This window comes from Salarias fasciatus (assembly GCF_902148845.1).
Source record: "Salarias fasciatus chromosome 23 unlocalized genomic scaffold, fSalaFa1.1 super_scaffold_20, whole genome shotgun sequence".
Lineage (NCBI taxonomy): Eukaryota > Metazoa > Chordata > Actinopteri > Blenniiformes > Blenniidae > Salarias > Salarias fasciatus.
In genome coordinates, this window is record NW_021941230.1 from 15,300,186 (window position 1) to 15,315,946 (window position 15,761).

Below are 15,761 nucleotides of genomic sequence, written 5' to 3' on the forward strand. Positions count from 1 at the left end.
AGCAGCTGCGCTCCTCCACCACGGATCCGCATTAAACTTTAAATCTGAAGCTCATTAGTTTCCCTCCATCAGTTCAAAACTCACGTTCGTACAATCATTCACTTATTTGTTCCAAATAATTAAAAACAAATCAATCGTTTTAGCTCTAATAAGCAAAACGTGACTTGACTTTCATGTCCCAAATCTCGCGATAACTCAAACCTGGACTCGTGCTGCGATTGGTCGGCTTGAAGCGCTCTGATTGGCTGTCCTTTCGGTAAACACGGAAGTTGGGGTTTGTTGTCGCTACAGCGTGAAGAAGCGGGCTGTGAGGCACAAAGAGTTCTCTTTCAACCAAACCTTTTCTTTTTAAAACGTTTCACACCCGAGGGACATTTATGACGGGTGAATCCAGGCAGGAGTGACAGGTATGCTTTGTGAGCATTGCGTCGTTACTGTTATTACCGTTAGTAACGGGATCGATTCCCGTTGTTACAGAGTAGTTACGCTCCGGGAACTAACCCAGAATAACGCACTGAAAGGTATATTTACTCAGGAAAAATACTTTACAGCTACCTGATGCTCACTGCCCTCGTTATCCATATTTTTGGTTTTAAAATCTGCGTACATTTCAATAGAGTCTGGTTAGAAAAGAAAATATTTTCATCGACACAAAATCTCTGGGGGCACAAATGAAATGCGAACAAGTTTCTAAATCCAACATCAATACATATTAAAAATGCAGTGATGGCAAAATCTGAACGTAGCCAGATTGCGATCAGAATGCAAAATACTTGATTAATCCTTAGAGATTGTATCTCCAAACACCGTAATTAAATAATTCAATTCAATACTTAACTGTGCTATTTGTTACTTTCCCCCCTGTGGTTACATGTTTCCATTTTATACAAATTGATTTAATTTTAAAACTTACATTTGGAAAGTTCTTATTGGTGAGTTGGTCCCAATATTAACACACAGAAATGCAGAAAATGTTTTAAACTAGAATATTTTTCTATCTTTGTTCTTAACAGTGAGATACTGGCTGTTGATTGGTTGGTTTGCTGTCTTTGCCTGCAGTGATGTCGGTCCTCATCCACAGTCGAGGCGAGGCGGGCGGCGGCGTGGCGGCCCACCTCCAATGCCCCCACTGCGGTCATTTCTCCAGGAGCCACGCCCACCAGCTCTCCCACTTTGCCGCGTCGCACCCCTCCAGCCTGGACGGCGTGTCGGTGGGTCGTCTCGGCAACATCCTGATGTACCAGAGCGGCGCCCGGCTCTTCCACTGCGCCGAGTGCTTCTTCACCTGCCGGGACTTCACCAAGCTCTACAAGCACCTCATCACCAAGCACTGCACCGACGGGAAGGACGGAGAGGCGGGGGACGATGGCAGCGAGAAGGGAGACGAGGAGGAGGAGGAGGAAGAGGGACGTAAGGGCGCGCTGAAGAGGAAGAGGAGCAGCGACCCCGACGAGGGGGAGCAGGGAAAGGAGGATCAGGTGAAAAGGCAACGCAGCACAGAGGCCGTGGAGGAAGAGCAGAGCAGAGAGGATGCTCTGAAGAAGAGCGGTGAAGCCGAGGAGGCGGTGCAGAGAAGCAGTGAGGATAAGGAAGAGATGAAAGATCAGGAGGATGGGACTGAGGGAAAGGAGGGAACGGGGAGCAGCAAGGCTGACGAGGAAACACAAGGAAAGGAAGATACACTGAAGAGGGCTGAGGAGGAGGAGCAGGGAGGCGAGCAGCCTCTGAGGGGCACTGGAGCTGAAGGAAACGGGGGGGTTTCTGAGGAGGTGAAACCGGGCGGTGGTGAAGGAGGAAAAGGCCGTCCTCTCGGAAGCCAGCGCTCATCGCTGCCTCATCTGCGGCTGGAAGAACAAGCTGAAGGCTCTGGCCGTCAACCACGTGGTGCGCAAGCACGACATCCCCAAAGCCTGCGCCTCCCAGGCCATACGCCGCGACTCAGCCGACGGCGCGACAGCCAGCCGGCGGCGGAGGAGGAGGCGACTGCCGGTGGGGCTGAGCGCCGAGCAGCTGAAGGAGGAGACGGAGGCCTGGCCAAGGTGGGTGCGCTTCACCTCAAACCGCTTCGTCTGCGTCCTCTGCGGCTGGAAGACCAACTCAAAGGTGAGAGAATGAGCAAGAGCAACAAGTTCGCCACGAGGAACCATCCCGTCCTGACTGTGTGTGCCTTCATGTCCCGCAGGCTTCGCCATCAGCCACGTCGTGCCGCTTGCCACGAACATCGAGCGTCCGTACGGCTGCAAAGAAGTGCAAGCGCACCTTCTTCTGCCCAGCCGGCTGCAGCAGCACGTCAAAGCCACGCACACGGCCCGGGCGCTACGCCTGCCCCTTCTGCTACTTCAGGTCCGAGTTCCTGGGAGGCTTCAGGAGACACTGCAGCCGCTGCAACGCCCGCGAGGAGGAGGACGGAGACGAGGGAGGAGGGAGAGCTTGGGCGGAGGGGGAGGAGAAAGCAGGAGGAGGAGCAGGAGGAGGAGGAGGAGCAGGAGGAGATGCAGGTGAAGGGAGAGCAAGAGGCGAGGAGGAAGAGGAGACGAGGAGGAAGGGGAGAAGATGAGATGAGAGCAGCAAGGAAGCGAAGGAAAACGATGAAGATGAGGCGGAGGAGGAGGAAAATGATGACGACGACGACGACGACGAGGTCTGAGAGGAGTGTGTGTTTACATGTTTTTAACCCGAGAACAGCAGATCAAGTCAGAAATGTGAGTAATGAGGAACATCAATAAATCCCCTTTTTATGACTCCGTCTTCTTTCATCGACTGGTTAATATCAGATTTAACGAGCTGCTAACTTTTACAGTGACCAGTACTGACCAGCAGTAACTCCAGCTGACCAGTGCTCCTAACCACATAGTAGTGAGTGGGACTCAAAAACAGGACTCTGAGGAACGAGTTATAACTGGTACAATTCACTTGCAACCCAGACTAACCAGTCATCTACAGCACGAGGAGGAACCTGTTAAACAGTACTACCAAGCAGTGGGCCGTACCACTAACCGTTGGTTACCAGGAGTCGTCACTTGAAACTACAGGCGCCGGTATTTGGTTGATGGATCAAAATCGAAAACTTCCCCAGGAAAAGTAGAGTGAAGTTTCATAACAGCAGCTACTCACTGAGCACTTTATCAAAAACAAGAGCGACACAAACTGCAACAACAGCTGGGATTAAAAGGCGAAATATGTTGGATTAAACTATCAAAGTGATATTAGATGACACTGTTAAACGCCCTGCAAGGCCGTGCGGCGGTCTTGGAGGCCAGTGAGGGCCGGTTCTTGGTCGGCGGGTGACTTCAGTGAAACATGATGATGAAGCAGCGGAAAAACTGAGACAAACAAACAAAACAAGCTTGATTTCAAATGACATTTGTTGTGATGTTGTTGCCTAGCAACAGATGCTTTCCACACTCACCTGCCTGTTCATCAGGATGTAGACACCGGGGTTGGTGACGGTGCCGGTCTTGGCGAGGACGGCTGTCCAAACGTCGCCATCCTGGCCATGGTGGCACATCACCATGACAACGACCACGGAGAGGACGTGAATGTCCCGACAACGGGCCGCCGTCCACATGATACGCCCCACCTGACAGACCGAATCCAGGGTTTAAGGAAAGAGAGTAATCTGACTTTTTTGGTTTCCAGTGCTGTTTAAATTATTACAATTCACAGAATATATTGAACACTTACTGTAGAGTACACACTACAATAACTCCAAGTTTCTTGAAGTTTTTTATTCACTTTTTGATACAGAATTCATGATTTAAGAGTTAAAAACTGCTGTTTTTAAAATGTTTTTTTATCAGGAGGTTTATCAAAGCAGGAGTTGATGGATCCGTATCACGCATGCGCAACCGGAGCGGCCGAATAGCAAGCGGCCGCGCACCTCTGATGTTGAGCAGCAGCGCGTGCACGGGGTTCCGCAGCGCGCGGAAGCGGCAGAACAGCACGAGCACGAGCGGGTTGCTGAGGAAGCCGAGCTCGGATGCCGCCGACAGAGTGCGCCGCGCGCTGGCGTCACCATGGGTCACGTGCACGTCGCTCACCTGTGAAAACACGACGGGCGCGTGCCCTCCAGAGATGAGTCCTCAGTGCCCGGGAACCACTTCAATTAAGACGCGCCGGTGGGAAACAAGCCCCGCGCCCACCGTGAAAGGTTGACTGTGATTGGTTGGTTTGTCACAATTTAAAGCACCTGAACGTTCTTTCTCCCTGAAAGTTATGTGACACACAAAGAAACTCAAAAAAAAACCCTCTCCTTTGTGTCTGTGAAGCAGATCAAAATTTAAAATACCAAACATCAAACCGGAGAAACGGATTTAGTCAGATGTGGAGCATTTAAAATGATCAAAAGGGTTATGTTGGATAAATAAAAGCTGTCAGGGGGACTGATGAAAAACAAGACATCATAAAACAAGATATCAAGACCATAAACTCCATCATCTCCTCCATGCTGCCGTCAGGCTCTTCCTGTAAGTGGTATGTCCCAGTTTCAGGGTTTTTCCTGTGAGATCACCTGTCAGTTCACACACACACACACACACACACACACACACACACAGACGGTGGTTTGGAAGCTTTCCATCAGGTGCAGTGAGTGGCTTTGGGTAGCAGAGTGCTGCTCTCTACTGCCCTCTGCTGGTCAAGCCGACACGTGACACCCGCACCACAAAATCACATATCAACAGGGAACCAAACCCCAGACTCCCACATTACAGGTAGAGTCTACCAGTGAATCACACCACTGAGAACCACACAAATCTGTTGTCATGGCATCAAATTAAGCTTCTCAGTAACAGAGTAAAAGAGAAAGAAAGAGGAGTATTCCTCCATAATTTTCTGTTGTATTAAGAGTTTAATCTCAGGACTTGAATCTATTTTCATGGTAAATAATAAAATTGTTTTATTGTTTGGGATGTACAAAAGAAATGTGCTTGAATTCATGCCCACAGATTCACACGTCTGGATTTGCGCAGACCGTACGACATGTTTCATGAGGAAATCTCGTGGAGTCTTTGCTCACGAGGCCCCTGGTGTCTTGGACAGAAAAGGGCTGCTCTCTGCTGCCGCCTGCTGGCCATAAAGCTTCACTTGACTGTTCGCTTCACGACAGGATTTACCTGCACCAGGTGCAGTGCGCAGTTTTGGCCGGCAGATGGCAGATGGCAGGAGGGAGCAGCTCTTCTCCGTCCAAGACGACACACACCACCTGGTGCAGGTACTGTGTGTCGTTTAAACTGGCAGTGTGCTGCCCTCTGCTGGCCACAATCGCACACTGCACCTTATTGGTCACAACACCCTGCACCTGGCGCAGGATCATGGTGAAGTCTGTGGAAATGTGGAAAAGATGCTTGTTAGCTTCATGAAAAAAAAGACACATTCAGCTGGAATAGGCACAGTTTGTGCTGCAAGTGGCTCAAAAATGGTGCTGTACTCTCTTTTGTATGTGTCAATATTTATAAGAAGAAAACGAGGTACATGTACATACAGCTCATCCTGATACTCCTCTCTTAGGAACATGACTGTTAGTTCAGACTGACCTTCCACTGTGTTCAGCCAGGGAGACAGAGTTTGCAGTCTGTGTTGGAGAATTGGCATTTCCTCACTGTTCTCTCCATCTTTCACCTGTTCTGGATTAGTTTTGCTGCTGGTGCTCTGCTGAGCTGATAGTGTTGAAACTGGAGATACTCTCTCAGATGGGAATGAGCTGTTAAAAAATGTGCAACCAAAGATGTAGCCCTGATGAAAAAGCAATGGAAATCATGTGAAAGTGAGCATTTTGCTCCTGCTGAGAATTCATTGTAACTAAATGTAAAATGAGAAATTTACACCTGATAGATTAAAACATGGAAACAATCTACAAAGATTAGAAAGCATGTCATCACTTTATCTGAAAACAAAGCGCAATCAAACAAAAAAACCTTCCTCTTACTCAAAAACTACCATGATGCTCCGAGTCTTGTTCCTTGACACAAACACTTTGTCATCCTGCCTGCATATATCGCTGCTGTGATCAACACAACCACCACTTCGAGGAATACAGCAACACTCTGGCTCCAATGCTCCCCATCTTTGGGACTGTTAAAAACATTTCTTTTTGAAGATTTCAATGTATTAAAATGTTAAAACTTAACAATCCAATTTGTCTGTGAAAGCAATGTGACAGCTGTTTGGTTAACTTCATGGAAAGAGGACACTTCTGGCAGAAATACCCACAGTAATGCCACACAATTCCAAAAAAACCCAGACTCTACCCTGTGCTTCCCTGACGACGCTGCTGTTATTATCGCCACCGCGACTGGGAGACGAATAAGACCTTCTGGTTCCTCCTGGCTCACGCCGACAGAACACAGGACTGACTGCTTGGCCGATAACAGCCTGACTCCTCTCTCCGTCAGGAGTCAGATCAAACCAGGAACTCCATCGCAGGAACGTCTACCCGGCGGACGTCCCGCGTCCCTGTGTCGTCTCTGCCATCAGGACAGGGACGTCTCAGACACCCCAGCAGAGTGCGGCGCCACGCGGCGATGTGATCGGCGTCTCGTCAGGCCTGAGCCAGCTGCAGTTTGGAGTCGGACGGCAGCGGCGCCTCGACGGTTCTCTTCAGACATAAACAGCTCCTGCGAACGAGACCACGGCATGATCGGATGATGAACGTGACCAATCACCTCAGAGGAGTCTCATCAGTGTTCCAAACTGGAACCACAATCAAGTCAACCACACACTTAGAAGTGACACAGCTCAGGTGTTTTAAAAGACCGTACCTTATCGTAGATGACCTTAACAATGAGCGAGCAGCTCGGACACGTGGCCACCTCCTCACCATTCTCCAGGTCCTCCTTCAAGAAAAAAATCAGAATCTGCCATAAACAAATAGAGAAACTAATCGAATCAAACACAAATCTGAAAACATTTAAAAGATCTTTTTAGGGATCACTGGAATGTGACGGCAGAGAGTTATTTAAATCTGACTCAAATTGCTGATGTTAAAAAGATTTTGAAGCCAAATGTTAAGGAAAGTCATTAAAAGTTTGTCCTGTTACGTCATTAACCAGCGACAGATATAAGCATGGCTAAACAGTAATGTAAAAAAACACACTTAAAATCGACAAACGTCTCCAACAACGACTCATATAATATGTGGAACAGTGTTAATTTATGAATAAAAGACGTTAAACGTTTATCTTTCCCTCGTCAGGAGAACGTGATCATCCAATCGGATGCTAACGTGTAGCATCCGGTCCGCTCCCCGCGACGCTACCTTCGTGATGGCGAACCGGTCTCCGCACGGGACACGGGAAGTAATACGTCTCCGTGTCCTCGTCGTACTCGAAGTCCTCGATCTCCACCTCGTCGTGAAAGACCGACATTTCGCGGGAGACAGGTCTTCAGCCGTCCACGCTGCCGACAGTCACGCAGAACCCCCTCCCGTCGCAGGCCGATGACGTACAGCCGCTCAGCTGAGTGTGCCGTGACGTCACCGAGTGACGTAATGTATGCCGCTCAGAAAGGAATGTTTGTTTTTAATGGTTCCACAGGAAATAAACGGAAGACGGTTTGGAGAGAATTACTGAATTATTGTGACTGCATCAAAAACACACAAATCTAACTAGGCTGAAATGACTTCTGCAGTCGGTGTGTTTTTAACAACTTTGTATCTAAAACACTGAAAAATAACTTCAACGCAAACGCAAAAAAAGTAAAAAAAAAAAAAAAACTTGGGAGAAGATTAAAATGTACACAAAGAGCTGACAGTGGTGGCCGAGAGGTCAGAGAAGTGGGATTAAGAGAGTTCATAACTTCAATTCCCACATGGTGTATGACCTTTGACCCCATCGGGACTGTAATGTGGCTGTCCATTGAATTGATGCTGAAAACGGAATTTCTACAATAGGATCAATAAAAATTATTACTCTGTATGCTGTGTCTATTGCTCCTGTGACATGTTTTCTTTTTGAAGTTGTTAATTTGTTGTCATTTTTTTTTATTATCCATAAAAAAATCTTTACCTTTTTTAATTCATTCTGAATAAAATTCAATTAAAAGAAACAAAGATTAACTCAAACTATTCCATAAAGTGCATTCATTGGGTTTTACCATCACTACATCAAATTGAATGAAGCTCAAATACCCAGCTGGGGGAGCTGCAGACTCCATTTACTGCATCCATCCCCCTTCCATAGCCAGGGCGCCAGTCCACCCAGAGACAGGCAGCCACACACACACACACACACACACACACACACTCACAGTCACACCTCGAAGAGGCAAGTCAGGGTAGTTAATGTGACGTGTGTGTTTTCGGACTGCGGGGGGAAACAGCAGTACCTGGAGAACACCAACATGGGGAGAACCTGCAAATTCCACACAGAAAGTCCCGGCCGGCATGTGAAGGGACGACATTCTCAGTGTGAAGTGAGAGTGATCACCACTGTTCCTACAGTTGGTCTGAGGAAACATCGAAGTAAAAAGAAAACTGAGTTGAAGCACAATTAATGAAAATAAGGAAAAGCCCGAGCGAATACAAAGTAAAAGCAAAGATGAGACACTGTCAGAAGAACTGACATAAGATTAATCTTTTTGTACATTTTAAAAGAGAAACAGACTTTAGTTAAACTCTGCAGACTTTTCAATGGAGTCTGAGTGATGACACCAGAGTAAAACATAAAACTCTGCAGCACAGTGATGTTCACTGTCAGCCCTTCAGAAAACTTTGTAAACTTTAACACAAGCAAGTTTATTTGAGGAGACGTGCTTTAAACCACCTTAAATTCTCCTCGGGGAACTTCATCACGGCTCCACTTCCTCACCAGTGTCCAGACGAACCTCGTTAACTCGCATCCCTCCGCATGTTGTGTCCCAAGTCTCCACGGCAACGGCCGCAGCTTCCTGAGTTCTCAGTGTCCATCAGCGGCACAAAAGAGGCGAGAGACGGCGAGAAAACCGGCCGATTGTAAGGCTGCAGCGCGGCGGGGAGGGGGAGGCGGGAGGAAGACAAAGCAGTGGACTTCAAAAGACTCTCAGTGGGAGTCGTGGGCATCGATAACATCCCGTCTGCGGCCCAACGACATCCTGCCTGCAGACGACCTCACAGCGCTGCTGTTGTTCCGCGCCGGCCAATCAGAGGCGGCGCCGCGGCGGGAGGCGGGGGCGGCCCCGGCGGAGCGGCCGGCGGACCCGGGCTGCGGGGCACTCGGATCGTCATGGAGCTGAGCGTGGGCGCCGCGGAGCTGCTGGGGGTCCTGGTGTCGGCGGGGGCCTGGCTCTGCGCGCTGGCCACCACCCTGATGAGCACCTGGCTCACGCTGTCCACCGAGCTGCTGCCCAGCGAGAGCTACCAGCTGGGCCTGTGGGAGACCTGCGTGGTGCAGGAGCTGGGCTCCATGGAGTGCCGGCCCTACAGCAGCCTGCTGGGCCTGCCGCCCGACATCATGCTGGCCCGGATCCTGATGTGCTGCGCCGTGGCCGCCGGCCTGCTGGGCCTGCTGCTGCCCATCCCCGGCCTGCGCCTGGTCAACGGCTGCCGGCCGCGCCGCGCCCGCGACAAGAGGGCGCTGAAGGCGGCGGGCGGCGCGCTGAGCCTGGCGGCCGGCGTCCTGGCTCTGGTGCCGGTGTCCTACATCGCCCACATGACGGTGGTGCGCTTCTTCGACGAGTCGCTGCCGGAGATGGTCCCGCGCTGGGAGTTCGGCGGCGCGCTGTTCTGCGGCTGGGCGGCCGGCGTGCTGCACCTGCTGGCCGGAGCGCTGCTGCTGACGTCCTGCGCCCGCCACCGGGACCGCCAGGTCCCCGTCCGCGTCCCGCTGGGACGTCTCGACATCGGGACCCGGACGGAGTACGTCTGAGCAGATCAGGAACTCATCCAGACAGAGCTGCTTCCAAGGGGTCAAGAGGTCAAACATGGAGGTTTTAAATCGTTTCTATGACTCAAACCAAAGTTTCTCCAAAGAGTTTCGAACTTCTTCTTCACCTCCGCTGCTTCAAAACGCTGCTTCTCTGGAACTGGTTCAAAGTTTGAAGAGGAAGAAACTCTCACTGCCACATCTCCTCCTTCATTTCTTTCCTGTTCAAACACCTGTGAATGTGTCGCAGTTTCAGCTGAAAGCATCTGAACTTCCACAATCATCCACGTCTCCCGTCCTCCTCCCTCATCTCTCCGTCCTCCTGTCCTCCTCATGTTCATCTTCACCATGTCCCCCATTCTTTATGTGCTTCATGCTCTTTTTGGTTTTTATCTTCACCATGCCGCTCAAGCTCTTTATGTTCTTCTTGTTCCTTATTTTCCTGACATTGTTCATCATTATGTTCGGTTTTTTTTTTGTTTTTTTTTTTGCATGTGCTCTCTGTGATCCGAGTTCTTTATGTTCGGCTGTACATGTTTTCCTACTCGATTTGCTCCGTGTGTTCTCCACGTTGATCTCCATGTTCTCTTCATTTTTGGAGCTGCATACAATGCTCTGGTGTGTTTCGAATCATTGGCAGTCCAATCAGACGCGTCTCCTCGGATGGTGAATGTTGAAGGTGACCAGCAGACGATTGTAAATAAAACCAAAGTAAAATGAAACTGGCTCAAACTCTTTCTTTTCTCCGCTCGTTTGTCCAGCAGTCTGTCGGTGAAATAAAAATCTATTCAAAAATGTGGGCGTGGCCTCAAGGACACGGGACAGGAAACCACATGCCTACCTTGGCGACATCATCGATGTCCCGGCGCTGTCCTCCGAGCCGTCCGATTGGTCAGCGGCACGCAAACAAGCTGCTGTTGTTTCCGTTTCAACAGAACGCTCCTTCATCATCCGCGGCCGGCTGGCAGCTGGGCCGGTCGCCACGGCAACAGTGTAATGTGATCTCACCACAGCCGTCGCCACGGCAACGAGGGTAACACACAGCTGTCTCCACGGCAACCGTCTCAGTTTTGCCGCACGGCTGTAACCAAGGAAATGGTCCACAGCGACGCATTCAGTCAGGTTTTCAACATTTTTTGAAGGTTTCTGAAGTTTTGTTGAGTTAAAGTTTTTAATTTTTAAAAAAAAATCACTTTGATCTGTGGGTATCTTAACATTTTGCAGATTTCTGCACAGTATGAAAAGCTTTCTGAGGTGTTTGGCGAGCACCATGTTGGGAGGATTGCCTCGTCACGGCGTTGTGGCTGTGGCGCAGTGGATGAGCCGGCGGCTGCTGCGTTCCTCACAGAGAGGTTTGAACCCCCCAAGAGTCACACATGGTCTTTTTCAGCGGAGATGAAAGCCAAGAGCTGCAGGTCCTCCACCTTGTTCTAATTACCCTCTCCTTCTCCGGACAATAGCGCTGCGATTTGGGAAAGCGGAGCTGGAGGAACAGCGGTCCTCCCCCTCACATGTTTCCCTGTGGATCTCATCACCAAGTCAAATAGGGAAACACTGCCACGCTCTGCCAACCCCCACAACCTGCAGGTGCTCCGGGACCGGCTCCCTCCGGGTTTTAGGATCACAGCGGGTCGCACGACGGATGCTGCAGAGGCAATCAGCGGCGAGTCCCGGTCCTCGGCGGCTCTCTGAGGGGGAGCGCCGTGCGTTTAGTCCTCTGCAGCAGAAAAGAAGGAAGGAAAGACGGAGGGCTGTTGAGTCCACTTTTATCTGCAGCTCAGCTGCAGAAATCCAAGAAAACAGGGACAGAAGCAAAGTAAAGTCATAATCACGAGGAGCGCCGCGCCTCCGCAGCTCAGAAATCCACCGGCCAAAAAGATCGACGGCAGCCGTGAACTCATAAACCTCCGGCAGACCTCAGACGTGACGAGCCAGAGAAGCTGGACCGGGAGGTCAAGCTGGGAACCAAGACCAGAGGTCAACCAGAGCACCAGAACCAGGAGGTCAACCTGATAACTCGATCCAGGACATCAACAGAAGTCAGCAGAACCAGAACCAAGAGGTCAACCTGAGACCAGGACCAGGAGATTAGCCGGAAGTAGGCATCTTACCTCCTCCTCACCTTTCCTCTGAGCTCTCACCTTAAAATTCCAATTAGAGTTTTTGAACCAACCAAGCTCACCTCATCTGTCCATCTGAGTAGAAATCAGTCAGTTATCGTGGGAATCGTTTATTTAATGTTCTATATTCGCAATTTCACGCAGAAAGAGAACATGTGACACAGACTTAACTGACATCATTATTCACCACACATTTTCTCCAAGACAGAATAAACACAAAGTGGTTTACACAAAATAAATCAATCTTTACAATGAAACAACCACCCAGCCCTACGAAGCACAAGACCTATGCACACACCTACCACATACACACACACACACACACACACACATATCTACACAATTACACACACAAAATCACACAAGCAAACTATCAAACCTGTGTGTGTGCTTTAAGAAACACTGGAATTGTGCCCAAATATATCAAAACATAAAATTCAGACATCAAGAACAGTAGATCAAGGTCTGAATACGAGGATAAGTGGTAATGACTAAACCAACAGAAAGTCAATAACTGAAACATTATTAGAGGAAAAAATATGGTGGAAAAAAGAAAAAAGCAGAAATACGCAGATTGAAACTGAAGCTACAACCAGCTGCTCCAGAGGTGAAAACGGCTGAACTGTCAGTTTTAGCTTCAGAAATCGTCTTCTGAAGACCTGAGGGTGTCTGAGCAGCGCGGAAATCAAAAGCTTACCTGATAAATAACTTTAACTGAAGCCATTGGAAGCTTTTAAGAATCAACCACCCACAGAACTGACTGACCACGTGCAGGTTAACTTTGCACCGACTGAAGTTGTGCTCTGCTAATGGCAATCTGCCGCCATCTGCTGGTACGAATATGAAATGCATTTTCTTTTTTTTTTTGTTAGACGTGAGGGAAAAAAAAAGACTTGATTAAGGATCTTTGTTTGTTTTTCAGCATTTGAATGCATTAAAAATCTTTTCCAAACCTTTACAAGGCCTAGAAAACTGTTGAATTAGACATTGTGTCCAGAGAGATCTCTGAATGCAGTGAATATTTCATGCGTTTGGTTTGGGTTAAAATGACTCTCGAAGGGTTTCGAGGTTCATGTCTCCACTGTCGCCGCTGCCTGCTTGTTTGTGGCTTGTCTGTAAAAACGTGAAATGACCGGAGCGTCTTCTTCGACCAGACCCAAAAACTGACGTGATCCCGATCGTCATCATCATCAGGTGCTTGATCACGAACACGGCGAAGTCCGGAGCGGAGGGTGGACAGTCCCTGTCAGGGCACGGCAGGCCAAACTGCCTGCAGGCCTGCAAGGGACCACGTCTGCTCCCACTGGGTCCGGTAGACCTGCTCATAGAGGCAGCAGGCGACCACCACAGCAGCCGGCGCCGAGTAACGACAACCAAGCACGCCCATCCGAACCATCAGGCGCTCAGCTTGTCCGTGCGGGTGCCGTCGTGCTTCATGATGGTCCGAACTCGTACGAGGGAAACGAAACCCATCGAGAGGAAAAACGTGCCGGTGAAGAGGTAGACGGAGAGCGGCACCAGCACAAAAACCCGCAGAGCGTCCATGTTGTGGATCCCCCACGAAGCAGACGCCAGTGAGAAGGTCCCCCTCCACCTGTCCCGTGGTCAGCACGGCGACGGTCTTCAGCGCCGGGACGCCCCAGGCTGCCAGGTGGAGGTACTGCGAGTTGGCCTCGATGGCCTCATGGCCCCACTTCATCCCTGCAGACAGGAACCAGGTGAAGGACAGGACCACCCACCAAACGGAGCCGGCCATGCTGAAGAAGTAGAGGACCATGAAGGAGAGGGTGCAGACCTCCTTCTGGTTTCCCTGGACCACCATTCTGAAGCCGTCCTCCTTGAACTTATCGACACAGACGACCCGGTCCTCCAGCAGAGAGCCGGCGCCGTAGACCAGAGCTACCACGAAGAAGCAGCCCGACAGGAAGACGATCGGCCCGCTCCTGGGAATCGAAACCTCCTGGAGTCCATCAGGAATATGAGGACGGTGAAGAGGCAGCTGAGGGCACACAGGAAGGACCACGAGCCCACCAAGAGCCGGCCCACCGTCAGCTGCTCTGCACTGAAATACATCAGGCCGCCGGGCTTGGAGGTCTCACAGGGGGCTCCACAGTCCTTCACCCCCAGGAAGTGATAGCCGAGGTAGGAAGGCACCTGAAGCTGAGCCGGACAAGAGAAGGACGGACCCGGATCAGAGGGGGGTCCGTCACTGATGTTTCTGACCCACGCAGATCTCTCCTGCACCATGCAGAGGAAATTTCTCACAGCGCAGCCTCTCCGGCCACTGAAAGCCAAATTTATTCATGAGCGCCTCGCAGCCCCGTCGAGCACGCTCACACAAGGCCCGGCAGGGCGGGATGGCCCGGTCCAGCACCGTGCACACCGGCGCATACAGGGAGCACAGGAAGAACTGGAGGTCTGCGGAGCACCGGACTTCCACCAGGGGGTAGAACTGATGGACCTCCAGTCCTGCGTCTTCCTGGGTGCCGTGGCCCAGCAGGTTCGGCATGATGGTTTGGTTGTAGGCGATATCCGAGCAGAGGGGGATGGAGATGGGCTGGCAGAAGCTGCGATCCGGGACAGAGCTCTCCGGCTCGTACTGACCGGTGCCGGGCTGCTGGAGGACGACCAGAGCACAGCCCCAGAGCCAGAGCCAGCTCCTGCTGCCCCCCGCAGCCATGACGGCAGAGACCGCCCGCCGAGGAGACCGTCCACTGGGAGCTTCAAAGGTCATTCAAAGCGCGTGTGGGGATCAGTCACAAAATGAAAGTCTGTACCTTGAGCAGAGTCCTGCAGGTCTCCACAAAAAAACGCAAAAAAGACCTCATGAGAAGCTCCGGGATGTTGTGAGTTCCTTCAGATCCAACAGCCCGAATCCTGCCTGTGAGGAAATCACTTTTCTGCTGGGATGTTTTCGGTTTGTAATCCCGCAGCAGGTTGGACCTCCTCCCTCTGACAGCCGTCTACACCTCTGCTCGGTGTTCAACCCCACCTCCAGAGAGGGGAGAGGAGGGGCCACCTCCACGCTGACTCAGCCGCTCAGCGCTCTGGTTTCTGGAGGTAAAAGACACCAAATTAAACGACCAGAGCGGATCGGTTTTCAGACTTTTGGATCCTTCTTCCATCTTCAGGCTTTTTTCTGCTGCGATCAAAACAAATACGAAGATAAATTAAATTTTAACCATGTGAAAAAGTGAAATTGTGTCCTTTTTTAATGTTCTGGTTTTTCACCGAGTTGAAAAGACTCCATTTTCAATGTAGCTTTTCGAAACCGCAGTTGTTATTTAAAGAGCTAGCCTCGTTTTTCTGCTGTTCAAATCAAACATCGCCCGCCCAAAAATTATCACACAAGTCGTCATATTTATATTTTCCAACAAAAGCGGTGAATAAATATTTGCCGCCTTTTGAGCTCCAAAGTTCACGTCTGTTTTCTGTTCAGCGACTTCGGTAAATTCGGGATGAAACCGAGAGAAATGCTAGCGCGAGTCTTCAGAGGGTGAGGATCAAAGGCTGCGTCCTGATTTATTAATGACTGCGTAAATTCGTCTTCGCTCATCAAACTTACGGAAACACAAACAGAGTTAAATATTCAAACACCTCCCATCGCCTCTTTCATCTCCACAAACAGACGCCGCCTTCAAAGATACGCTTGTTTTCTGTCAATCACTCATCGGACAAAAACACATTTACACACACAAACTCGACGGGAAGAACCAAACTTCCTTTGTTTTTGAAAAAAAAAAAAAAAAAAGGACGTTAATTTGAATTTACTGATAAACAAAAAACAGATGACAAAAGCAAACCG

The 15,761-nt window shown here is 50.1% G+C and overlaps 3 protein-coding genes and 1 pseudogene across 3 annotated transcripts; 2 read left to right on the top strand and 2 right to left on the bottom strand.

The window, feature by feature from the left end:
- The first annotated feature begins 267 nt into the window (after positions 1–267).
- On the top strand, positions 268–2,746 carry LOC115383917 (uncharacterized). The gene is made up of 3 exons (XM_030086121.1): positions 268–407; positions 1,060–2,103; positions 2,183–2,746. Exons 2-3 carry the CDS (start codon positions 1,062–1,064, stop codon positions 2,500–2,502), a joined length of 1,362 nt encoding a protein of 453 aa, XP_029941981.1. The 5' UTR covers positions 268–407; positions 1,060–1,061; the 3' UTR covers positions 2,503–2,746.
- Positions 2,747–5,553: 2,807 nt separating this feature from the next.
- Positions 5,554–7,431, bottom strand: dph3 (diphthamide biosynthesis 3). Its single transcript, XM_030086123.1, is given in 5 exon segments — positions 5,554–6,592; positions 6,594–6,614; positions 6,759–6,833; positions 7,256–7,285; positions 7,287–7,431. Coding segments are annotated over 5 exon segments (258 nt in total). The 5' UTR covers positions 7,365–7,431; the 3' UTR covers positions 5,554–6,538.
- Positions 7,432–9,138: 1,707 nt separating this feature from the next.
- Positions 9,139–9,839, top strand: LOC115383894 (putative claudin-24). The gene has a single exon (XM_030086100.1). It carries the CDS (start codon positions 9,198–9,200, stop codon positions 9,837–9,839), a length of 642 nt encoding a protein of 213 aa, XP_029941960.1. The 5' UTR covers positions 9,139–9,197.
- Positions 9,840–11,457: 1,618 nt separating this feature from the next.
- On the bottom strand, positions 11,458–14,636 carry LOC115383895 (frizzled-7-like; annotated as a pseudogene).
- Between the last annotated feature and the right edge of the window lie 1,125 nt (positions 14,637–15,761).

What these genes read in the sequence shown, in the direction of transcription:
- LOC115383917 (XM_030086121.1), top strand. Translation starts at nt 1,062, where the DNA reads ATGTCGGTCCTCATCCACAGTCGAGGCGAGGCGGGCGGCGGCGTGGCG. An exon ending in GCTGGAAGACCAACTCAAAG is followed by an intron (nt 2,104 to 2,182) that starts GTGAGAGAATGA and finishes CATGTCCCGCAG; the next exon opens with GCTTCGCCATCAGCCACGTC.
- LOC115383894 (XM_030086100.1), top strand. Translation starts at nt 9,198, where the DNA reads ATGGAGCTGAGCGTGGGCGCCGCGGAGCTGCTGGGGGTCCTGGTGTCG.